This window comes from Ambystoma mexicanum, chromosome 9, assembly GCF_040938575.1.
Source record: "Ambystoma mexicanum isolate Mex_15411 chromosome 9, UKY_AmexF1_1, whole genome shotgun sequence".
In the NCBI taxonomy this organism is placed as follows: Eukaryota; Metazoa; Chordata; class Amphibia; order Caudata; family Ambystomatidae; genus Ambystoma; species Ambystoma mexicanum.
Genome location: NC_090931.1, coordinates 1,283,591,695 through 1,283,617,904, shown reverse-complemented (window position 1 = coordinate 1,283,617,904; position 26,210 = coordinate 1,283,591,695). Strand labels below are relative to the sequence as shown.

The 26,210-nt window shown below is 46.6% G+C and overlaps 1 protein-coding gene across 3 annotated transcripts in view; it reads left to right on the top strand.

The window, feature by feature from the left end:
* Positions 1–26,210, top strand: part of LOC138489062 (protein mono-ADP-ribosyltransferase PARP9-like) — a 994,505-nt gene that overhangs the window by 602,549 nt on the left and 365,746 nt on the right. For all 3 annotated transcript variants that reach the window (XM_069616626.1, XM_069616625.1, XM_069616624.1), the window contains one exon: positions 4,221–4,369. In XM_069616626.1, the coding sequence (XP_069472727.1) occupies positions 4,221–4,369 (149 nt within the window). The remainder of the gene's footprint in view (positions 1–4,220; positions 4,370–26,210) is intronic.

The following is a 26,210-nucleotide window of genomic DNA, read 5'->3' as shown; positions in this document are numbered from 1 at the left end:
AGTGGCAGGGAGGCCTTTCCAGAGGGAGACCCTTGCATGGGAGAGAGATCTACCCCCCACTCTCTGCTTGGAGAAGCGTTGGACCCATAGAGAGTTAGAAGTAGATGAGCAGAGGACTCTAGACGGTAGGTATTTAGGAAAAGAGAGTTTGAGGTAGTGAGGACCACGGCTCCAAAAAGCCTTGTGGACGATGCAGAGAGTCTTGTACTTGATCCTCGCAGCCACTCGGAGCCAGCAGAGAGATTTAAGGGCTTGAGATATGCGGTCCTTGGGCTTGAGGCGAAGGATAAGTCTTGCAATCCGGTTCTGGATAAGCTGAAGGGGGCGAAGAGCCAAATTAGGAAGCTGTTGTAGTAGTCCAGCCTGGAGCGAAACAGAGCTCTGTAGAGCGCTTCTGGGAGAAGGTGAGGAAAGAGAAGAATACCTCTGAGTAGCTGCAGCTGGTAGTGGGCCTTCTTGGCAAGGTCCTGATTTGTGGAGAGAAGGTAAGAGTGGAGTCCAAGATGAAACCAAGGTTTTTAGCCTCACAAGAGGGTCCGGGGAGAGGGGCCCAAGGAGAGCGGCCAGAGTGAGAGCGGGAACGCAGAAGCATGGGTCCCAATGAGGAGAATCTCTGTTTTACTGGCATTAAGGTAGAGATTGTTGGAGGCGCACCATTCCTGAATAGCGGATAGACAGTTGGGAATGAGCAAAGAAGGGGAGGAGGCTGAGGGTAGCCTGAAAGAGAGCTGTGTGTAATCCGCGTAACACTGAAAGTTAGAGAAGGTGGAGATCAGGTGGGCCAAAAGAGTCAGATAGACGTCGAAGAGCCAGGGTGAGGGGATGCAGCCCTGGGGGAAACCACATGTGGAGAGAGAGGTGGTGGAGAGAAAAGAGCCAAGTTGGACCTGGGAGGGTCAGTCCAGGAGGAAGGACGTCAACCATTCCAGAGCCTGATCCGTGATGCCAAGATTCTCGTAGAGTCGATTAATCAGGGTGGCGTGATTGGCCGTGTTGAAAGCAGAGGAAAAGTCAAGGCGGTTGAGGACGGAGAGAGAGCTGGAATCAAAGTTAGGAAGCAGATCTTCACGGGTATTCAGGAGAGCAGTTTCTGTGCCTCTGGCTGCTCTGAAGCCAGACTGATGGTCCTGGAGACAACCAACAAATTCAGGGTGGAGGGTTAGCTAGTTGCTTAAGTCACTTTGCAGAGATAATTCTTTTTGTATATTTAAAAGATATTGTTGAATATTTTTCTACGCATTTGTTTTTAGGAAATTAGATGTTAATAAAATAGTTTCCTTAAAAAATTGCTTTTTTCTCTATAACTGGGAGATTTTATGATAAGATTCATATTGATTAATAATAGGTGTATGAGTAAGTAACACCTTGATGACTTCATAAGCTTTTAAGTCACCTTGACAGTACTTAGTTGACTGGGTCTATTTTGTTGTGTATACTCAATGCGTTGGGCCCATTCACTGACCTTGTATGCCTTTTCACACAAGGTGGTTTCTGCATCCCCACCCGGCGCTCAGTCTCATCTAAGCGCTTGTCAATGGAGGAGATCTTGACTGTCAGTGCAACTATACTAGACTGGAGTTCTGGAGTTGCCCCAGCATCCATTGGTGTTGATCTTCCTTCATAGCTCACTGAGAGCCAGACGCTTGGGGCCTTAGGGCCTGTCATCATGTACTTGGGTGACCGTGGTGAGTGCCGATTTCTCCCGATTCTGAATCTGTAGAATGGAGGCAATATCTCCTGAGATCTGAGACTTAGCCTTAGCCATGGCATCAGCCACACACACCCAGGCAACCCCCTGGAAGGAGGATCCCCAGGCTGTGAAGGCGGAAGCTTGTGAATAGCAGGTGAAGCTTCAGGACCAAAAAGGAGACAGTCACAAACCTCCAGAAAGCTTGCAGGGCCAGGGGCTTCAATTCTGGGTCATCACAGCAGTGCCACAAGAGGGGTAAGACCCCGGAGGCACCCCTTTTACCTGCTGTAGGGCTCTCTAGGAGGCAACTCCACACCTCAGGCACAGAATCCAGCCAACCTCTCCTGCGGCCCCTCCACAGTCCACGGCAGTCTCAGGGATCCAGAACCCCCAAGGCAGAGGAGACGTCAGAGCTGCCAGGCCCCACAGGCGGTAAGCCTAGGCATGGACAGCCGTCAGCACTAGCAGGTCGTGCCCCATGGCATATTAGCCAATCCAGACGATTGAGCCGGGGCGGACAGGTGCCTGACTCTGCATTGATTGGGGGGAAGGTGGACTCCCGGCCTTGTGCCGTACAACAAGCGAGGGACCTAGGCAGCAGGCCGCAAGGCCAGAAAGTTGTGGCGTGGGTTGTCTTGTTGGCGGGGTCACTGTATCTCACCAGGTGCAGGTCCCGCTGATGGATGCAGGGGAGCAGCCCTAGTCCCCCAGTGTACCGCCGATCTCACCAGCAGCCAGTGGGAGATCCTAGCTCCAGTAGCAGGTGGGCCTCCAGGCCACGAGGGTGGAGCAGCCGATCGTCATGCTTCCCATGCATCGCAAAGCCCTTTCTCTGCCCGGAGTCACTCTAGATATTCCCCTGTCTGTCGCTCCCATCTAAGAGGTGAAGGCAGGCGTCTTGGGGGCTGTAGCCATGCTTCTTCTCCCCCATGTCGCAGGAGCTCTCTAGCGGCCATGTTATCCCATCTCGCGGCAGGCCACGCCCCCTCGGTATGAGCATTTTTTACAGTGGGATTTCTTGCACGTATTGGGGACTGCCAGCATGAAAATGTGTTCTTACAAAAGCAATACTGGCATATAGTGGGCATAGTCAACCTGACAATGTTTTAGTGACATATATTTAGCACAGTGAGTATCAAAGTGTGTTCTTCCAGTAGTATGCTGGCATATATTGGGCTCATCCAGAAAGGAAAGGTTTTTTCACATGACAATACTGGGATTTAGTGTTGTTTTCTTTGGACACAGTAAGAATGAAAATGTGTTGCAAAATGTTCCTGTGTGTGGTTGCTGACCTGGCATATACTGGACCTTGTGTTCTCTCCCAGAAACAACCATAAAATTGTACGGCTTTTCTTATCCAATGCATCCTATATTTAGGTTGCAAAATGCAACTATGCGGATGTCTGGTTTATCTCCACAATTCAGATATGACACTTGGGCACACTCACCCCTCCACACGCTCCCACACTCCAACAAGCTCTCCCCCTCAGACCCTTCTCCTACCACACACACACACACACACACATACACTGAAACACTGCAATTGGAAGTGGGGTAGTTTTTGAGGTTCAACCTCTTAGGCCTTGCGCCCTTTTCAGATGTGCAAATTGCAGGTGTTGCGTCGGTATGAAAGCAAGAACGCAGGAACCACTACCCACCTCCGAGGTTTTAGTAGAACTTTTAAGGGGTTTTCACACAATGACAGCGCCACTGCTTGTTAATTGTTGAGTTGTAAGATTCTACTTTTGAAAAAATGAAACAACTTGAGTAGAAGTTCAAATCATAAATCTCCCGTGGGAGAGCCCTTTTTTAATTGACACGTGTTTTGACTCACACCGAGTCATTCTCAAAACCGGGCATATCCAAAATAACTGCCTCAATGATAAACACAATTAAAACAAAGTGTTCACTGAAACACACTCCCACACTCCCTCTCAAAGATGAGGGTGTGCATAAATCAGTATGCGACTTCAGACAGATATGACACAAATCACAGGGATAACAAGCATTGGTGCCAACACAGCTCTACACAGAGTGCACAACTCTTTTCAAACAAACAAATTGATTTGACATAGGATAAGAAACGTAATAGCAGGGGCAGTGTTGCTTTACAGGTTTAAGGCTCATCTGGTTCAGTGTACTCCAAGTCCTGGAAGTGCTGACTATGTAGCATAAGAAGACTTTGCTGCCTAGTGGAACCTGGTCAATAGCAGGGCTCTCACATAATAGAACTAGATATCTTTTCTTTGTCCAAGATAACTACCCTTTGTGTGGAGGCCAAGGTGGGAAATAAAAATAATATGAGACTTCAGCTATGTCTTTCAAGATCATAATACTGCACCTAATTTTCATAAATGCAACTATTGTTTTTGACTGGTTAAGTAATTCATAAGAAACATTAGGGCAACAGGTGGATCTAATCATGTTTGTTCTTTAAGCAAATATGCTTTACATTTTGAGACATCTTGCAATGCCATTCAAACCGAGTAATATAAACAAGACCTCAATTTGTTATGTTCTCTGTACCTAGGACTCTTAAATGGGCAAAATGGTAAAACGACACAAATTGATCAAACTGTTCCTGATGTTTGTGAAATAAAGTCATCTATAGATTGTTCTACTCAGCTATATAAAGACAAGACAAATGAGTTTCAAAAAGAAAATCTTCGTATAGTCAAGGTGAGTGTTATCTTCCTGTATGTTTGTCTCTGTCTTTCACTTGCTTTTGATGTCATTTAACATGTACTTTGATAAACACATACAATGTGCATTATTGCTTCTTTATTTAAGCTAACAGTCCATTTCATTTAATGTATATCTTTATTTTAAAATACATTTTTTTTAATTTACTTGTGTGTAATCAAAAGAAAATGATTTTTCAAGAAGAAGAAAACTGAGTTAAGATTATTCTCTTCCGACAAATGTCACAAATGCACATTTTGTTTGCGTGCTTCTTCAAAGCATACGGTCGTTGTGCAGTTACCGTCCAAGCGCAGGGAAAAATCCGGGAGTTGTTCTTAGCTGCTGAAAGAGACAAAAGTCCAGACGAGCGGATATCCACTGTGGCTTACGATTCGGTTGCCGGCGGATGCAGGTTGTTCGAAGCAGAAAGTCGCTGTGAATTCACCATCCATGGGAAAGAAAAAAAGGCGAGAATTGATCTTAGTCTGTCAACTGTAGCTTACGATTGGTTGGCCGGCAGTTGCTGATTGGGGCCGGTGTCATTTATTTTTGCAAAGGCTGCTTCCATTAGTTTACATGTTGCTACTGCCCATCGGGCTTTTTCCCCCGAAATTAGGCGGCACCACCATGTGTCTTCTTCTACAAGCACAGAGTTGACCCACAGGGGAGCCAAAACTGCTCTGCGCTCTGGGTTTAGGATAGGGCAATTTAACAGGAGATGGCGAATTGTTTCTTGGGTATCTGGAGTTTTGCACAGCCTACAGGTTGTGAGACTGGCTTGGCTTCTTATCGATAGGATCTCTCTAGTATGTAGGAGATTAAGCCATGCTCTTAAGAAAATGCTTCTGAGCTTTTTGTCTGGAAATTTTATACAGTAAGCCAGGGGGTTTTTTAACTTGTTGTGTGTTGGCGGAAGATGTTTCAAGAACTTGATTGCCACTGCTTGCTCGCCTGTATTTATCCAGTCTTGGTTTTTCAGCTTTTGGATCACTCTTTGTGGATTTACTATCAAGTCATCTGTTGTGCATGCTAGGTTTTCCAGTTTATTTTTTTGCTCAGTGGTCCAATTCTGCAGAGCTTGGCATTTAGTAGACACAAGCTAGTTGCCAATGATGTTGAAAATCGGAAGATCATCTTGTATCAGTGTCTTCCTGTAGATAGACAATGTGGACACACTGACAGTAGCTTCCAGTGACAGGAGTCCCAGCTCTCTTCTCACCGCCGATATTGGTATAGAGTTCGGGAGACCCAGGACCGTTTTCCAGATGAATCCCTCCAGTTTCTGCCAGATAGAATTTGGCATGGTAATTGTGGCATCCATAACATATGTTAATGCAGGTACTATTTTGCCTTTGTAAAAATTAATAGCTGGTATCAGCGAGAATTTGCCGAACTTTCGGTCGATCAGCCTCATTTGTGAGGTCAAGTTTTTCGCTTTATCCCAGAGATGTTGTTGCATTTTGGCCTTGTTTTCCCTTAAAGCCACAATCCACAATCCTCACGGTAAGAGCAGCAAAAACAGTGAAGCACGTCGATTCCAGCAGCAGGTCCTCTCACTGTGGAGACTGATGCAGACTGATACTCTGCTCGAGACTCCGCGCGCGCTCCGCTCTCACGGTTTTTTTTAAAGGGAATAGGCCTCGTTTTCCTTTAAAGCCACAATCCACAATCCTCACGGTAGGAGCAGCAGAAACAGTGAAGCACGTCCATTCCAGCAGCAGGTAAAAATGCATTTACATCCATGAAACAATTCAAACAACACCACTAAAACATCAATATAAAATAACCGTTTTTTCATTGATTACATACAAATAATTTAAAGTTCATACTAAAAGGGGACCCACTCCTAGCTTCATTGATATATACAACATATGTAATATACTTTGTGCATTCAGATAATAATATGAACAGAAGATGGGTTCTTTCCAAAAATAAAATGCAAAAACAGTGCCATTGATGGCTGATACACTGAGAATAGTGCATAACATAGCAAAATAATAGATCATCAATATTTATTTAGTGTACACTGTCAGGAAAATTAATGCTATCAACCTAATTCGAAGTACAGAAATACATTACATATGTAATCATACAAGAGCACGCTTCATACGGAGGATAGCACAGGGACAACGTGCTGGTCTTGGAAGCAAGACCACGCAGAGCTAACATATGTTTGAATCCCGGATCTGCACTTAGCAACCAAACTCAGGTATTAAGCGTGTTATAAAAACCAATTAAATGAGTAAAATAAATAAATACATATGTAATTATAGCTATTGATTTAACGCATAAGAGTAATAAGGTTGTTTTTAATGTGTAAACTCACAAGTAAGGGTATAGGTGCCTTAGCTTTGATAACTATTTAGCGGGGACAAAAAAGCAGAAAATACTGTAGAATTCTACATGAATGGTAATGTGGCAGACTAACAAAACACACTTCGAAAGGTAGGAGTGTCAACATTTTATTTCATGCTGGATGAGATTGTGATAAATGCCTATAGGAACTAGGTCTTTTATTGTTGTAATTGTCATTTATACAGCGCTCTTTACCATTATTATAGTCTCAAAGTGCTGGTAGTGGGAAACGCCCTTGGTGGACCGAATTCCAGAGTGTTGGAGATCATGATATAATATGATAGTTTATTTATATAGCGCCTATACACAATGTGTTTCAAAGTGCTTCAAGGCAAGGGAGGGAACAAGGGAAAATACAATTACATTCATACAGGCCATGAACAGTAAGGATGTGAAATTAACTATCGTACTCGGCCTGATGACATTTCAGATAGTGCAAGAGCTAAGACATAGATAAGGAAGGGAGGGGGAGAGTGGGAAGGAAATGGAAACAGATAGGCGACTACCGTACTAGGCCGCACGACATTTCTGGTAGAGCCGGAGAAAAACAAGAGCTGAGGGAGAGGGGTGCAGAAAGGTAGGGGAGGAACAAAACAAGCGACTATCATACTAGGCCTGACAACATTTCAGATAGTGCTGGGGGTGGAGGTGGGGAGGAAAAAAACACTAAGGGGAGGGGGGAGGAGACAGATGAGGTTGCTATCATACTAGGTCCAGGGACAATTCTGATAGAGTAAGTGCATAAAAGAAAGTAAGGGGAGGAGATAGGAAAAGGGAGAAGGGAAAGGAGGAGAGAACAGAGTTAGCAGTAAAAAGAGTGGAGAAGCAAGGGGAGAGTGAATACAATTGCAGAAGTCAGTAGTAACACATCATTATGTGTATGTGTTATGTTGCAAGCCAGGATACAAGATGAAGATGGGAACAGCATGATTCAGGCCACCATGAGTACAAGATGCAAAGGAAGTCCAGCATGAGAGTTAAGAAAGGGTGACGCACCGTGAATGAATGAAGTCCATAAAAGTCAAATCCAGCATTGGCCACAAGACGGTGATGGTGATATCAGAATGTATCAGGACAGACTCCTGCAGAAGTTGGCTGGAGAGGGGTGGTGGGCCGTAGGGTAGAAGAATCAAGCAACAGGCAACACCTGTGTGCGAGAATGGTGGGGGGTACAGAGGAAGATCACAAGGGGACCAGAGGGGGTGGGGATGGTCTGTGGTGCTCGCTAATCTATGCACAGCATGTGATCTAAGCAGATTCCACAAGCCTCAGAAGAGATACATTATTCACCGTAATTGTATTTCTGATGCTTGTATCTGCTTAGATTCGCATGCAACCCACCCTTCCTCCCCTCGGAGCTAAGGCGCATGGATGCTTATGAGCTTGTCTGATACGTATCTGCTTGAATACAACTGCACTCACGTTACACCTCATTCTACCTCATGTCTGAAAAATAACAATCTGAGGGACCTCAACGTGTGTGGGATCATGGGTACAGTGGACATCACACTAGGGATAGTATTACTGGCACGCCCTCTCGACGTCCCTTTTCGAGTTTTGAAAACAACAACTGTAATACTCTGCAGCTTCCACTAGATCTCGGCCTATGCAATGCATGTGAATCTAAGCAGATACAAGCATCTGAAATACGATTATGGTGAGTAATGTATCCCATATATTTATAAAAGGGAAATTTGTGGATATGTGTGTGTCTGTTCGAAATGTTCAGCATACTTCCCAACATGCTACAAACCTGAAATTTGGCATGTGGGTAGGTTCCATGGTGTGGACAATGTAAAAAGAACAACATATACATTTTTCTAAAAACAATGTGAGCATTTTTAAGCGGTCTGCAATGCTTGGATATGTGTGGAACGCAATTGCCATAATTCTGTTGATTTTGTGAGGAGAGGAACCTTAAGTGTCACGAGTGGAGAAGAGGTAGTGAATAAAAAAATCACTACAGAACTGTAAGACGATGTCTTTCTTCCATCACAAATGATCAATGAAGACGTACCCCAAGAAATAAGTAGTAGCACGATTTCAGCCACATAGCAGGATGACGAAGAACACATCGTGCTAAACCCCAATAGTTTGGAAGCGAAAGAAAAGGATCTTGGAAGAGAACAAGTTCCGTCACAAAACCCATGGCCATCAATAGACATCTGCGCAAACATGCAAGCAGTTGTAGGGTCAATGATGACGATAGCTCTTGCACCATATTTAAAGCTATACGAGGCACTACATGAAAATTGTAAGGATCAAGCATTCGTACTGGCTCAAATCGAAACCAAATTAACAAAGGTGGAAAAACAGCTTGAGGCAGATAAAGAAAGGAAGACACAAGAAAAAGAGTCAGGAAAAGACATAATCAAGACTTTAAATGACCTAATTGAAGAGGCGCGGCAAGATAAGAGATCCTTTTTGCACTGTTTCAGTGATACCATCAAGCTACTTAAATCAGAGAGCAAAAAAAATCACATCCAATCTGAGAACAAAAGTACCCTAACAGAAAAATTGGACACAACCCTAAGGTCGAGTGAGGAACAAAAAAGGGTAAATGTGATGGACTTGCGGAGTAGAAAAACCGAAACAGCAATCTCTTGTGTGATAGATCAAATGGATAGTCGAAATTTGCCAATAGGCAATCAAAGAACTGAAAGAAACTTGGAAGATGCCGTGAACAATGGCCAAATGGTACAGACCTCACAACTTAATGATGGCCAAAACCAGCATAATGGTATCTATCCATTATTCTCGATCAAAAACATAAAAGAATTAAAACGACCAGACAAGGCCAACAAATCAAAGGATGAGTCAGGAAAAGAATACAAAAGACAGAAAGAAGTCATAGAAAAATCAGACAAAAAGTCTAAAAATATGCCAAACCAAAAAGAATTAACTTACGAAGGAACACGGCAATTCATCAGAAATCTAAAGCCTATAGGACAAGAGACACCGAATCCTACTCAACAAGTGCAAATAATGAAAAAAAGGGAAGATCCACCACAAACAAAAAAACCAGGATCGAGAATACATCAAAGATGTGGAACTAGAGAGTACTTTAGAAAGTTCCTTAAATGAGTCAAATAGGCAAGAATCCTTACTACTCCTATCAGTATACGAGAATGAAAGCTCGCAAGAGTCAATGGAGGACAGTGAAGTGCCTGGAAACAAAGAAAACAAATCACCGGTAAATCTAAAAGACCCGGGCTCGCCCTTTCAAACTCTGCATGAAAAAAGAATGCAAATTGAAAAGAAAAAAAGATCAGGAAAAAAAGCAACAACATTTGCTTAGCGCCATGATTGAACAATCTCGCAAAGGACGAGTAAGAAAGAGCACAAATGAAAATAAGAGCTCAGGACCGAAAAGCTCCTACGATCACGATGAGACAAAAGATAGAAAGAGCGATAAGAACAAACTAGAGCCCTTCAACAACCAAACCCATTTATACAAACTAAGAATATAGAGAGTCCTAAGAGCAAAGGATGGCTTGATCTTAAATAGATCAAATCTAATGAAACTTCTGCATAACGTCCCACAACTGAGAGTCATTGAACCGAAAGATATCAAAATTGTAGAATTCCTGAATGAAGAACATTCGGACAGAATATGCATACATTTAAAATCAAAGGTGGTCATGAACTCAATATGGCAAGCAGCAGACGACCTTCGAGTACTGGGCTTTGATGTCAAAACAGAAAATCAACAACAGAGTGAAAAAGATCAAAAAAAGAACATACTAAAGAAAAAAAACTCTGAAGAGCCAAAACAGGCCAGGGAGACCAAAGTAAAGATGAAGTGGATTATAGACCAATACGGTTCTCTCTAATAGTTCTACGGGGCCCAAATGCTCTTCGGATGAAAATCAAAGGAAATGAGAAATTGAACCTGGCCTCCGAATCGAACATTGAGCATGCCATTGAAACAAAAATTGATACAGAAAGCTCATGGGGATGGCTAGCAGAAACACTGGTTACAAAAACAAAAGAAACAAAAAAATAGATCGAAGTCCAGGATTCCCGGAGAAAAAAAAATTCGCCTCCTGGAACACAAGAGGTTTTCATTATTTGGTTGAAAAAATTAACAACGAAATCTTGACCGCAGACATCAGTTGTATCCAAGAGTGTTGACTACAAGAAAAACCATACTTACATGGAGCGACCTGCTACCTGAACAAAGCTTTCAAAGGAAAAAAAGGTAGACCTTCTGCAGGCCTCTTAACCTTTATAAAGAACAATGGAAAAGTAATCTGTACGATTCAGCCATCCTCTCAGATACAAATAATAATTCTGCAACAAGAAACAGAAAGAAATGGCAACCCAAATGAAAGAGAGAAAACAAAAACTCTGATTATCTTTAACATGTATTGGAATGTCAAGGCCAAAGATGGACAAACTTTTCTGGACACGCTTACCAACTATCTAGATCAACTGAGATCAGAATACGACAACCCGGCACTAATTCTGTGTGGTGACCTTAACATCACCTGTGACAAAAACAAAAACAACCAGGCAAACAGGACGAGTCATAATCGGCAAAAACAATCGAGAACAAGAAAATGGCAAATGGAAATGGAGAACCGTGACATCTTACAAATGAATGGTAATGTCCAAGGAGATTTAGTAGGACAATCCACATGGGCATCGTACAATTCAAACGCAACTCTGGACTACTTTTTCGTAGATCGAGAAACTTTTGGCACTATAATGTCTCTAAATATTCTACCAACAAAAAGTAGTGATCATAAAATTCTAATACTCACTTGCTTAGAGACAAATGAAATTAACACGGAAAAAAAGAATATTTGGCCAACTGAAGTTGATATAAATGAGAGTCGAAATAGACTGAGAATAACAACGAAAGTGATTCCTTTGCTAACCAAATCGATAAACAAATGGGAATCTACAACAGGAAAAGACGTTGAGTATGAAACTTGTCTTACCATCTTCAGAGTGGCCACCGTAACTAAAAGAAGAAACACAAAAAACAGGGTGCACCATTTAAATGCCGAAGTAGTGGAAAAAAAACGACAGCTAGCACGAGAATTAAGAGCCCTGAAAAAACAGAATATTGCTTGTGAAGATATGGAAATAAAGAGTAAGGCCCTGAAAAAAGGGCATCGAAATTGGGTCAAATCCCATAGGGCGATACTGTTTCAAAAGGACTCTGAACAGATGCTTATGGCAACACGAAATAAAAATGCAAAATACCTATGGTCCTTGCTAAATCAAAAAGGAAATCGACAAGGTGAAGAACAACTTAATCCCATACATGAAAGCAAATGGGAACAATACTTTGAAGCAAAGTACAACTGTGAGCTTACAAATGATTTATCCCCCCAAGTAACCAACAAGGAAAATGGCTGGGATATCAAATTTACGCAAAGCGAAATCCTAGCATTGATCATCAAAGCAAGCAGATCCAGAGCCCCAGGGCCAGATGGCCTGACAAATGAAATACTAATGCAAGCACCGATGGTATGGGCAAACATGTGCTTTGTACTCTTCACAAGAATAATACAATCAATGCAGATTCCAGAATCTTGGACAACGTCAATCACTATTCCGATACACAAAAAAGGAGACAGAGCATGTCCAGAGAATTATCGTCCAATATCTCTTTTGGACGTCATAGGCAAACTCTTTGCCGGTATATTACTAAAAAGATTAAAGGAATGGATTCAAACCTCTGATAATTTCGATCATAGACAAGCAGACTTCGTGGAAAACGTAGACTGTAGTCTAAATCTCCTCATTCTAAATTTACTAAAAGCAAAGACCATCCGAGAAAACCAAAAACTCTTTATTGCTTCCATAGATATGGCGGCTGCTTTTGACAGTGTGGATCGACAAACTCTATGGGCCAAAATGACAGACAAAGGCTGCCCGAGAGACCTGATAGAAGCCATCAAAATCCTCCACACACACATCTATGCGTGTTAGATTGGATCGAAAGGGAAATCTAACAAAGGCAATCGTAACAAAGTGTGGGCTCAAACAAGGATGCCCACTAGTGTCCATACTCTACAACTTTTATATCCTGGACGTTAAAGACTGTCTGGAACCACCAAGAGCTTGTTCTCCTAAAGTAGGAGAAACAAAAATATGTCATCTACTATATGCAGATGATCTCATAGTGTTGGACAAAACCCCAATTGGGCTACAGGGGAAACTGGAAGCCTTAAACATTCATTTGAAAGAAATCAAACAAAAAATTAATCCAGAAAAATCAGTCATAATGATAATCGCAAAACCAGGTCCTACTTCGAAGAAAGTTTTCAAATGGCACATAGAGAATGAAGAAATAAAAATAGTGAAAGACACAAAATACCTAGGAGCAATTGTGAGTCCGAATTGGAGTGAGCAACCCTGGATTGATCATCTACAGAGAAAAATAGATCAACTAACATCACAGGCATTCATGTTAAAAAGAAAGTTCTGCAAATTTTCCATTCTCCCGATTGTAGAATTTTACAACGCTAAAGTAATCCCTACCGTAACATACGTGGGAGAAACGGCCTTGAGAATCCCGTGGGAAACGTGGGACAAACTTGAAGCCAGATTCTGGCGTAAATTGCTGAAAATCCCTATATGTGTACCAATAAGCATTATACGGCACGAGCTGGGATTATATTCTATGCAATCTCGAATAGTCTGGAAAACATTGGCCACCTATAGAAAAATCTCAATAGAAGATTGTCCAAAACAGTATCAAATACTAAAGAAGGAAGGAGGAGGAATTCCCTTATGGCCTTTGGTCGAATGGAAACTAAAATGCAAGGAACTATTGCAAAACATGAACGTATTAATGAGTGCCCTATGTCAACATCCGAAGAGAGTAAAGTTTCTCCTGCTATCAATTGATTGGGCAGAAACAGAACGTGCCAGAGTGAATTCGAGTCATCATACCTTGTCCAAAAAGATAACTAGATGCCCACAGACACTGCCAGGATATCTACAAAAAAGCGCCAATCAGAAGCATAGAGACCTAATAATGCACTTCCGTTTGGACATCCTAAGAACAAGGACAAACCTGGTCAGATACGGCCATGCAAAAGAAAAGCTTTGTAGGTTATGCAAACAAGAAGATGAAACGACTCGACACCTTATCATGTTTTGCCAAGAGCTCACAACCGAAAGGGGATGCCTATTACAACCAATACTGTCTCCAGCATGCGATCTAGATTCTGACCTATGGTGGTCAGCCCTATACGACAATCCAAATAGGAAAACTACTAAAGCCTTAGGGATTTTTCTTGAATCATTGCTAAAGAAACTTGAAATGGTGCAAAAACATAACGGACACAATTTGGTTAACACACAGCCAAACCTGGATCAAATCTGATGCAGTACTAAGAAAGAAACAAAACAATAGGTTTGGCTTGTGTATGTGGATGAGGGAAAAATGTGTTTATAAGCAAAAGTTTGTATTTTTTTACGCTGAAAGCTTTAAATAAAAAAATAAAATAAAAAAAATGTGTGTGTGTGTGTGTCTGTTTGTTTGAAATGTTCAGCATACTTCCCAACAGGCTGCACACTTGAAATTTGGCATGTGGGTAGGTTGCATGATGTAGACAGTATAACAAGTATAAACTATTTCTTTTTTTCTGATTTTCTTTTTTTTAAGCAGTCTGCAGTGCTTACTTGCCATATGGCTCTTTCGAAGGGATTGTGTCCTCCGACGTATTCCTCATCTTAGATATATCCTTCCAGCTCTGCTGGCCTCGGAAATTTTTTTCTCCAGAGGGCGCTGCGCGTCGACGTCCCTCGAGTCGATGTCCTTCGACAGCCGCCGTATCGACGCTCGACGTCATCCTGCCTATAAAGGCCGCGCGCAGCGTCCGTTGCTCAGTTCTGTTTTTCCGCGCTACTCGGTGCCTCGGAATACCGTTGCTCAGTTCTTACTCAGATAATACCTATTTACCTCGAGTTATTCGATCCGTACTCGATGGCTTCCTCGTCGGAACCGACAACTCCTCGATCCGGCTTCAAAAAATGTCGAGATTGTGGGAAAAAGATGTCGTTGACCGATCCTCACAGAAATTGTCTGTGATGCTTGGGAGCCGAACACCATTGTTCGGAGTGCGAGGACTGTATGTCCATGACAGCTAAGGCCCTGAAGGAGCGTAGGGGGAAGCTGGAGAAAGGTAAGACTTTTAAAGCTTCTTCTTCGTCGACGAAGTCGAGACATTCGTCTCCTCGTCACCATTCACGCTCCAGGTCTCGGAGTGGGTCTCATCACTCCTCGAGATCGAAGCACTCGAAGAGGAGACGTCGAAGATCCCCTTCTCCGTCTTCCTCTTCCTCTGTTTCGCCAAAAAGAATCCCTTGCCCCACGAAACATAGTTCCCGGGCTGAATGGGAGGAATTCAGAAAAAATATGATGAGCGTCTTCGAGAAAGCGGCCTCGACCCCCTCGAAGACTGCCGAGAGCGATGCTCTGGTCGAAAGACCCGCCGGTCAAAAACGCCGCGAGTCGCAGTACCCGGCGAAAGAAACCTCTCGAGCGCGTCTCGAACCCTCGAGTAGGACTATGACCTCCAAACCTTCCTCGAAGGTTCCGTCGGCGCCGTCGACGAAGGTGACGTCGAGGTCGATGTCTTCGACGCCGTTGTCGAAGGGACCTTTGACACACGGGTCTGGCGACTCGACGCCGGCCTCGACACCGGCGTCGACGCCGAGAAAAGTCACGGTGACCACACATCCAGTGACGATCCCCAGGCCCTCGACGTCGATGGCGTCGATATTGTCGAGTAGAATTCCAATTCTGTCGAGGTCCTCGAGGCCTCCACCTCTGTTTTCGACGCCACGCTCGAAGCCTTCGACGTCGGCGTCGACGACATCGACGTTCTCGAGGCCAATAATGACAAGTTCGGCACCCTCTGCCTTGGAAATGGGATTTACTCCCTTTATGAGTTCAGAACAATTGAGAACTATATCCTCAATTTTAGAAGAGGGTGATTTGTCTGAACAAGACACATTTGAGTTACAGGGACCTGTAACCCCAGTAAGAGAGGAATTTTCCTCTGAAGAGCGCAGATTAAAGGATCTTCATGATTCTTTACATGAGGCAAGTGGGTTAGACACTTCCCCTGAGGTGGATTTTGCTAAGCCAGACCCGGGGGAGCATGCTGAAACCCCCTACAGAGCCTTAATGGCCAGGATTACAGAGTTCATGGGGTGGTCTACACCTTCACAATCTTTCCAGCAAGATGACCTCACGGATATTCTTGACAAAGGCCCACAAGAGGATCCAGTGGTGCCCTTTCATAAAGCTCTTCAGAGAAAGATCATGACAAACTGGGAAACCCCAGATGTAATACCAGCAGTAAATAAAAAACTGTCTGCAAAGTACAGGGTATCTTCCACAGACCCAGAGTTCTTGTCTAAACATCCATCCCCAGAAAGTCTGGTGGTACAAGCAGCATCCTCTACCGATGTCAAGACGGCTTATCCTACAGTCCCACAGGACAGGGACGATAAAAAATATGATGCTATGGCAAAGAAAGTCTTTTCAGCATGCAGCATGGCGTTAAAGTCTGTTAATGCTACTTGCACCCTTGCTAGGTTCAGCCATACACTTTGGGAGTGTGCTTCTACAGCGGCTGACTGCATCCCGGAGGGAGAAGAAAGGGATGCGTTCCTGAATATTATACAGGACGGTAAAGACGCTATGTGCGAATCCCTCCAGACGGGCATTGATTCGGCTGACAGTATCAGCAGAGCAATGGCGGCAAGTACATCAACCAGGAGGTTCGCTTGGTTGAGAAAGTCGGGTTTTGCCCCAGATGTGCAAGCCAGGCTCTTGAACATGCCATTTGATGGCTCTTCTTTGTTCGGGAAAAAGGCGGATGACAGTTTAGAGAAACTGCAAACTTCAAAAGCAGCAGCAAAATCCCTAGGAGCTGCAATCCGTCAGACTCCTTTTCGTCCCACGGGAACCTCTGCGAGGGGCAAGTCCTTTCGCTTCTACTCCGCATTCGGAAGAGGTAGAGGACGACCGGCTCAAAGGGGTCAAAGAAGAACTACCCGAGGTGGACGGGGTAGATATTCTAAAGCCGCAGCAACAGCAGGTGCCTCTTTACCATCGGCATCTGCATCAGCCGCCCCAAAACCACTCTGAGGACTCCCCTCACAGGACACCTGTAGGAGGCAGGTTGACTCAACATCTGACGGTATGGCAGGCTATCACGTCAGATGCTTGGGCATTGGAAACAGTCGCCCAAGGTTACTGCCTGCCTTTCCTACGTATACCTCAGAGTCATTCACCGGGGATCAGCTCTCAGAAAGCTCCAGATCCGCTCCTCTTGCAGGAAATTTTGGACCTGCTAGAGAAAGGTGCCATAGAACCGGTACCTGTAGTGGAGAGGAACAAGGGATGGTATTCCCCTTACTTTCTCATTCCGAAGAAAGACGGAGGACTGAGACCCATCTTGGACTTGCGAGAATTGAACAAATTCCTCAGGAAAGACAAATTCAAGATGGTCACTCTTTCTCAGATCCTCCAGGTCCTTCAGTTTCAGGACTGGTTGGTATCTCTGGACCTTCAGGACGCTTATTTCCATGTGCCTATCCATCTCAAACACAGGAAATACCTGAGGTTCGCAATTGGCAACTCTCACTATCAATTTCGAGTACTGCCATTTGGGCTGACCTCCGCCCCGAGGGTCTTCACCAAGTTAATGTCGGTAGTGGCTGCAAGTCTAAGGAGGGAAGGGATTCACGTCTACCCCTACCTGGACGATTGGCTGATCAGGGCTGTTTCTCCGGAGCAAGCTCAGATCCAGCTAAATCACGTGTGCTACTTCCTTCACAAACTGGGCTTCTCCCTCAATTTAAAGAAGTCTCAAATGATACCATCGCAGAGACTCCAGTTCATAGGAGCGATCCTGGATACTTCCCTGGGAAAAGCCTCGCCACCAGAGGTGAGGGCTCAAGATATTCTACAGATGGTTACCAAGTTCCAACATGCCCAACGTCTCCCAGCCTTCGACTTTTTGAGGTTGCTAGGCCTCATGGCATCCTGCATTTTCCTTGTGCCAGAGGCTCGCCTGAGAATGAGATCCCTCCAGTGGGCACTGAGGACTCAGTGGTCACAATTCTCAGGGAGAATGACAGATCTTCTTCAGGTTCCCGGCAGGGTGGCTCGAGACCTTCAGTGGTGGGCCTGTCAGGAGAACATTCTGAAAGGAGAACAGTTTTGGCAACCCTGGCCGGAGATAACAGTAGTCATGGATGCCTCACTCACGGGGTGGGGAGCCCACGCCAACGACTTGACCATCAGCGGTCGTTGGTCTCCATCGGAGTCCAGACTACACATCAACCTGTTAGAGCTGAGAGCCATCAGACTTTCGTTGAAGGCTTTCCTGCCAGCTGTACAAGGGAAGAACGTCCTGATAATGACGGACAACACGGTGCCATGCATTACCTCAACAAAAGAGGAGGCGTAGGATCACTACCCCTGTGCAGAGAGGCGATGCAGCTCTGGTTTTGGGCAATCCAAGAAGGAATCTCTCTATCGGCAGTTCACCTAGCCGGAGAGAAGAACTTGACAGCGGACGCTCTGAGCAGGCAGAACACAGTCTCCCACGAGTGGGAGCTAGCTCAGGAAGTCCTTCAAGAGATCTTCGCCCTTTGGGGAACCCCTCAGGTAGATCTGTTCGCCACCAGCCTAAACAGGAAATGCGACCTGTTCTGCTCAAGGGAATTTCCTCCGAGAGGAGCTCTGGGAGACGCGTTCATAGTGGACTGGGAGTTTCCGCTTCTGTACGCGTTCCCACCGGTCCCTGTCATTCCTCAAATGATCAGGAGGTTGAGAAGATTCCGGCGAACCATGATCCTAATTGCCCCGGATTGGGCCAGGAGAACGTGGTACCCGGACCTTCTAGACTTGTCCATCTGCCCTCCAATTCGACTTCCGCTCAGAGAGAACCTACTCTCACAGAAGGGAGGTCAGGTTCTCCATCCAGACATCAAAACCCTCAACCTTCACGCTTGGCTTCTGAACGGCTGAGGTACAAGGATTGGGACCTCCCTGATGATGTTATGGAGGTGTTGCTTTCGGCAAGGAGGCCAGCAACAAAGTCTTTATACCGCTGCCGTTGGAACAGATTTTTCAGCTGGTGTAGAGAACAGAATATCGACCCATTTTCATGTGGTACACCAATGGTTTTGTCCTTCCTACTATATTTGGCAAATTCAGGCCTTCAAGTTGGCACCATTAAGGGCTATCTCGCAGCGCTATCTATCTTTAAGCGTACTGCGGAGGAACCATCCTATTTCAAATTACCCTTGGTAATACAGTTTCTAAAGGGGTTAACCAATGTTTATCCCCCAAGACCATTCCAAGTTCCCCTATGGGATTTAAACTTAATACTAACTTTCCTGATGGGTACACCTTTCGAACCTCTCCATTCTTGTTCGTTAAGATTCCTTACCCTTAAGACTGTTTTATTAATAGCACTTACATCTGCTAGAAGGGTGAGCGAATTACAAGCTCTTTCTTGTAAACCCCCTCATACAATCTTTCACAAAGACAAAGTTGTCCTGCAAGTGAAGCCTAATTTCCTCCCAAAGGTAGTTTCTGAATTCCATATCTCTCAGAAGATTACCCTACCATCTTTCTATCCTCCTCCTCACCCGGGGAAAGAGGAAGAGAGGTTACACAGACTAGACCCTAGGAGGGTTTTAAGTTTTTACATTAGTAGACTAGCCAGGATAAGACAGGCAGACCAGCTGTTTGTAGGTTACGCAGGTCACAAGCTGGGGTTACCAATAACTAAGCAGACCATTTCCAGATGGATCATTCTAGCCATTCTGGAATGTTATAAACTGGCAGGGAAAGAGCCCCCTCAAAACCTTAGGGCTCATTCGACCAGAGGTATTGCAGCTTCATCGGCCCTCAAAAGAGGCGTGCCGATTAAAGATATATGTGCGGCCGCTACATGGTCGTCTGTCCATACCTTTACACGTTTTTACAATCTGGATTCCTCCTCTAGTCAAGAGACTAGGTTTGGAAGGGCTGTACTGCATTCTATTCACCAATAGAAGACAGCGTGAAGTCAGTACTCCCTCCTCCGAATATAGAATACTGCTATGGGAGCCTATCTAAGATGAGGAATACGTCGGAGGACACAATCCCTTCGAAGAACAAGTTACTTCTTACCTTGTAACGTTCTTTCGACGGGATGTTCCTCCGACGTATTCCTCATCGACCCTCCCATCCATCCCCGCAGTTCTACTTCCCTTGTTGTTGCAGCTTACGCTCCTTCAGGGTGATTAGTCTAGTCCAGACAGTAATACTGTGGGCTACAAAACGGAACTGAGCAACGGACGCTGCGCGCGGCCTTTATAGGCAGGATGACGTCGAGCGTCGATACGGCGGCTGTCGAAGGACATCGACTCGAGGGACGTCGACGCGCAGCGCCCTCTGGAGAAAAAATGTTCCGAGGCCAGCAGAGCTGGAAGGATATATCTAAGATGAGGAATACGTCGGAGGAACATCCCGTCGAAAGAACGTTACAAGGTAAGAAGTAACTTGTTCTTCTGCAGTAGTTCTGCCGTAGATCTACGTTCATTGTTCCTAAAGTTCAGCAGTTCATGAAACCCTAAGCGGTTCATTGTTCCTAAACTTTCCACACTATCCGCATTCTAGCTCACATTAGTGGCACTCACTTTTGTAGTAATGCAGGTGACAGGAAATGGTGCATGTCTCTCCAATAGTGTCCACAATGATGTTGTCCTTCACAACTTGGCAAATCTCTCATGATAATTACAGAAACTTAATTTCCCACGAAAGTTGATAAATGTATGCCATCTCAACAGTACAAAGCTTACATGCGTCAGCTGTACACGTACTGGTACGTCACTTCAAGCTTACACGCTTCAGCCCTACATGTACCTTATGTTGAGGTTGCTGCTGCCTCAGCTGTAGATTGGGACACCAATAATGTTGCTGCCAAATCTCAACACTCCAACTCGAAGTAGCCGGAATCGATTTACAGGATTCATGCTTTTCTTATGGTCAGCTTTATGTGGCTTGCTCCAGAGTTAGAAGCAAAGACAATTTGTTCACACTAGCTCCTACAGGAAAAACTAGGACTGAAATAGGGCTTACTGTGCGAAGCACGGGTACACCTGCTAGTTAGGCAATTAGAGTGGTGGGGTCTTACTGAAGTGCAGTAATGGCTGCACTCCTCGCCCACACCACACTTCATTTTTTTTTATTTTAAACTTTTTATTCCAAACCATACAACAAACACAACAGATAGCTTTGCAGCAGTTGCTCTTCACACAATCATAGCAGTCAATACAGTATCAAGGATATTGATAGACGATGAATCAATTTCAGAAAGGAAAGGCAAAACCATACATTGAATGAAACACAACAGCAAAACTTCCAGTAGCTCCCACCAATACAGTCCCTACCCAAGAATGCAGCAAATCAATGCACAAGGGGTCTGCACAGATATCGCAAGGGGGCCCATAGATTCAGAATACACTCTTCTGTTTATATATAGTCCAGAGCTTCTCTTCCATGGGGTTTGCTCCTCCGAAGTGGCCAACATCACCTGTATCAGGGCATTTCAAACCACTATCCCACCCCTTCCCTCTTCCTCCCCTCCATCTTCTTGCCAACCCTCACCTGCAACTGTGACAACCACAAATTCCTCACCCTCAATGTCCGCCCTAGTATATACTTGGTACAGCGCTGCAAGATCATAAAACAATGCACCAGAACCCCCAAGCCAGGCTCACTCCACCCAACCCAAACAACCACACTTCTCCAGCATGGGGTCTGGCATGGATTCACATGCTCATGAATATTCCCCTTCATCAGACTTGGAATCCTCGGTAAAGAAAAAATTAGTTTCAGTTTTGTTTCTGAACTGTCTTTCTACTAATAACCAATCACTGGTCTCTGGGTCATACTGCCCCCAGCCAATGACTGCCCTCTATCTAAGCCCCTCCTGTAGGAGCCATCTTCAGATGTTTACTGCACGTTCAATTGTTGGGAGTCCTCGTGCTATAGCTCTCGAGCTTTTACTGCATTTTGCTTTTTCCTAAGAGTTTACTCTTATTTTTCAGTCAATTTGAGCCTCAAGCTCCACCGATTCTTCTTCCGATTAACGGGGACCCGTTTTGGAATTTTTCTACGCCCCTCAAGGGTGAATTTTCGTCGAGTTTTCACTTCTTGGAGGATTCTGGAAGATCTTTGAGGCCTACCCGGCGTGGACATGGCCCAGGACAAAGACACGACGCCCGTTGGATCCAAGCAGTTTAGGATCTGCCCAGGATGTGGATTACAGAATGTCTTCAAGGAGGATGAGCACTCCCAGTGCCTCTACTATCTTCACGACGACAAGTCGCACGTGGAGTAGGACTGTGCGTTCTGTACGAACATGTCTGTCCGGACATTGAAGGACCGTCATACTCGACTCACTAACTGGCTGGAGGGGAAGAGCCCAGCAGCAGGTGAGAAGAAGTCAGAGCAGTCTTCTAAGACCTTTGAGGGCACGCCGGCGACGGGGGCCCAACAAAAGGCAAAGCACTGCGAGTACGCGGGCACAGGGAGCGCCGATGGTTCGAGCTCCTCGGCTGCCAGGCTGGGCGCAATGTCACTGACGCCATCATCCACGAGCCAACGCTCTGGCTCGGTGAAGAGGAAGTCGGAGAACACGGTCTCGGGGAGAAGCCCTGTCGATCCCGACAGAGAAAGGCAAGGGGGAGCGAGGCAGCGACCCTGCCCCTAAGGTGAAGGCCACAGGTGCGCCCAAGGTCGTGAAGGCCCTGATTCACCCGGCGAAGGCCTCCATTGAAGTCGTCATGGCGGCCCTGGCGAAGCCTGCGGAGGCTACCCCAGTGGAAACGACTTCCGGGCCTAGAGTTTCCCTGCCACCCCGGAGGGAAACATCTTTCCAGCCTATCGAGAAGACCCCCGTGAAACCCTGGGACAAGAAAGGGGGGGGCACAGTAGCCCTAACGGACACAGATACCACCTCTGAGGATGAGCTGGCTGGCGTCAAAGCTCTCCTGGACAAGAAGTTCGAGGAAGTCGGGACCTACGGGAGGGATCACGACGAGGCGGATGTAGAGAGCAACGGTGGGGCCAACGAGGATCCGCGGGCCGTGGAGGAAACGGAGAACCCCGCGCCCCAGCCGTCGCTCTCGTCGCAACCGATGCCTGCGCCACAGGACAATTCAGGAACAATCTTGATGGCTTTGCAGACCCTGTGTACGGAGATGAGGACAAGGTTGCCCTTACCCCCTGCGGATGATCCAGCGGCGCCTGGACCGTCGGGGAGCCCTCCGAGCAAGCAGAGGCGGGTCCATCCTCCCCCTCCCTTCCAGCCTTCACCCCCATCCCCTCCACCGAGGGACGAGATGGAGACGGAGACGGTGACGACGGGGACTGACGACGGTGGCAACGGAATGGATCTCCTGTCGCCTCCCGCCCGGGCTTCCCCCCGGCGAAATTGGCTCCTTTCACGCCATTATCGCCAGGGCCCCAGAGCTTTTCCAGCGGTGCCTCGAGGAACAGAAGGAGGGTTTTCTCTGTCAACGACAGGAAGCCAAGAGGAAAACCCTACTCTCGGTCCCATTACTGGATGACATCTGGGACAAAGGACTGTCCCTTCTGAAGGGCATGGACATCCAGACCCCAGCGCATCAGGAAATGGTGACGACGGACACCTCCCTGGAGGGATGGGGAGCGCACACCAGAGATCTCCACACAAGAGGCCTTTGGCTCCCGGAGGAGAGGTCCCTACACATCAATGTCCTGGAGCTCCGGGCCGTGTTCTGGGGCCTCAGGTCGTTCCTTCCGTCCCCAAGGGCAAGGTGGTACGGATCTTCACTGACAACACCACGACGATGTTCTACATCCGGAAGCAGGGGGGCACCAGATCCCAAGCCCTAACCAAGGAAGCGCAGGACCTGTCGCCCAGGGGATGTTCCTGGTACCCTTTCATCTGGCAGGAGTGAAAAACACTGTCGCCGACTCACTCAGCAGGGAGCTGCGCTCTTGCCACAAGTGGGAGCTTCGGCAGGATCAAGTGGATCTCCTATTCCGACTATGGGGCAGTCCCCAGATCGACCTGTTCGCAACGGCGGCGAACACCAAGTGCCGGCGGTTCGCCAGCAGGTTTCCCCAGCCGGGGAGCATGGGTGATGCATTCTCCTTCCCCTGGGACGGCATGTTCCTGTATGCGTTCCCACCATTGCCGTTGCATCTGTGACTCATCAGTCAACTCAGACGGTCCCGGTGCAGGATGATCCTCGTCACACCAGCCTGGCCGAGGCAGATATGGTGCCCGGACCTTAAGGACTTGTCAGCGTCTCCGACTGTCAAACTTCCGACGGACGCGGATCTTCTCACCAGGGAAGGAGGCGCCACCCTACATCACGTCCCGGGATCGCTGAACCTGCAGGCCTGGCTCCTGCAGCACTAGAGTTCGGAGGCTACGATATCCCGGCAGACTGCAAGGAGGTACTTGCAAAGGCCAGGGCGTCCTTGACTCTTAAGTGGTATGGACATAAGTGGAAGAGGTTCTCTGTCTGGTGCCGTGCACAGAAGATTAACCCTCTACGGATTACGGCCCCTCAATTGCTGCCATACTTGCTGTCGCTGGCCAAGGCGGGGATGGCACATGCCTCCACCCAAGATCCATCTGGCGGCTATCTCCCGCTACACCAGAACTCCGGGGCGGTCGTCGCTGTGGTCTCACCGCCTGGTGAAGGAGTTCATGAAAGCACTGTTCCGCTCGTTCCCGCCGGTGAAGGCTCCGGCCCCGGCGTGGGAGCTCAACGTGGTGCTGACGAGGCTCATGGGTCCCCCATCGAGCCCTTGCATTCGGCACCGCTGAAGTTCCTATCGTGGAAGACAGCGTTTCTTGTGGCCATCACCTCTGCACGAGGAGTGGGAGAGATCCAGGCCCTCTCCTGTAAACCTCCATACCTGACATTCCACGAGACGAGGGTAGTGCTGAGGACGCACCCCTCCTTCATGCCCAAGGTGCCGTCGGACTTCCATCTCAACGAGCACTTGGTGTTACCTGTTTTCTTCCCGTCCCCTTCGTCGCCGGCTGAGAGGACTTTGCACTCGCTGGATGTGGCTAGAGCGCTGAAGATCTATGTGGACCACACAAAGAGTTTTCGGAAGACATCACAGCTGTTTTTTAACTTTGGCCCTGTTAACCAAGGGAAGGCCCTCTCGAAGGCTTCCATTTCCAGATGGCTCTCCAGCTGCATCATGCACTGTCACCGGTTGGCAAACCGACAGTTGCTTGGCCGTCCGAGAGCCCATTTCACCAGAGTGATCGCTGCAACTACGGCGTTCCTGTCTGGTGTGCCCCTGCTGGACATCTGCAGGGCTGCTACGTGGAGGTCGATGCACACCTTCACGAAATTCTACTGCGTCGACCGGGATTCCAGGGAGGAGTCCAGAGTCAGCCAGGCAGTGCTGCGCAACCTGTTCGCTTGAAGGTGAGCCTGGTGCGGAGGTAAGAGATGCTTAATGTTGAGTTGTTGTAATGCTTAATATTGAGCCTTGCCACCTCCCGTGGTTTTGAATGTGTGTACTGCTATGTATTCTTGTATTCATGAGCATGTGAATCCATGCCAGACCCCATGCTGGAGAAGGAACAAGTTACTTACCTGTAACTGTTGTTCTCCAGCATGGGTCTGGCATGGATTCACATGCAAACCCTCCCTCCAACCCCTCTACGGCTCTTCTCTTGGTCCTACTGCCACTTTACGTGCTACCAAATCTGAAGATGGCTGCTAGAGGAGGGGCTTAGGTAGAGGGCAGTCATTGGCTGCGAGCAGTATGACCCAGAGACCAGTGATTGGTTATTAGTGGAAAGACAGTTCAGAAACGAAACTGAAACTGATTTTTTCTTTACCAAGGATTCCCAGCCTGACGACGGGGAATATTCATGAGCATGTGAATCCATGCCAGACCCATGCTGGAGAACAACAGTTACAGGTAAGTAACTTGTTCCTTATTCATCAGTCGCTGTAGGTTGTCTGTGTCAGGCATCCCAGGCGAACATGGGCAAACATGGAGTGGAGCTGCTCACTGGGAGCTGCCATTTGCCTTGGGCCCTTCACCGGCTACCGTAGGAGGGCCTCTGAAATGCAGCTGTTCTGGTCCGGTGAGGTTACATGGACCAATGAGAACCAAATAAGTGATCGGGGAGTGCGGAGGGAGGGACAGAGAATGGATGAAGGTAGATGGGAGAAGGCAGAGGGAAAGCACTCACAGAAGGCTGCCAGCACAAAGGCACAAGGACACCTGACTGCCTTAGCTAATTTTCAAGGGGTGCGTGGGGGAGGAGGAAAGACAGAAACAAACAAAAGACTACAACACAAAGCCAGGGAACCATACATTCAGATCAGCTCAAAATATTGATTGCAAAACATAGTAAAAACACAGAAAGACCACTCTGAAAACAACTAACAAGCCCAGAAAAACTGATTG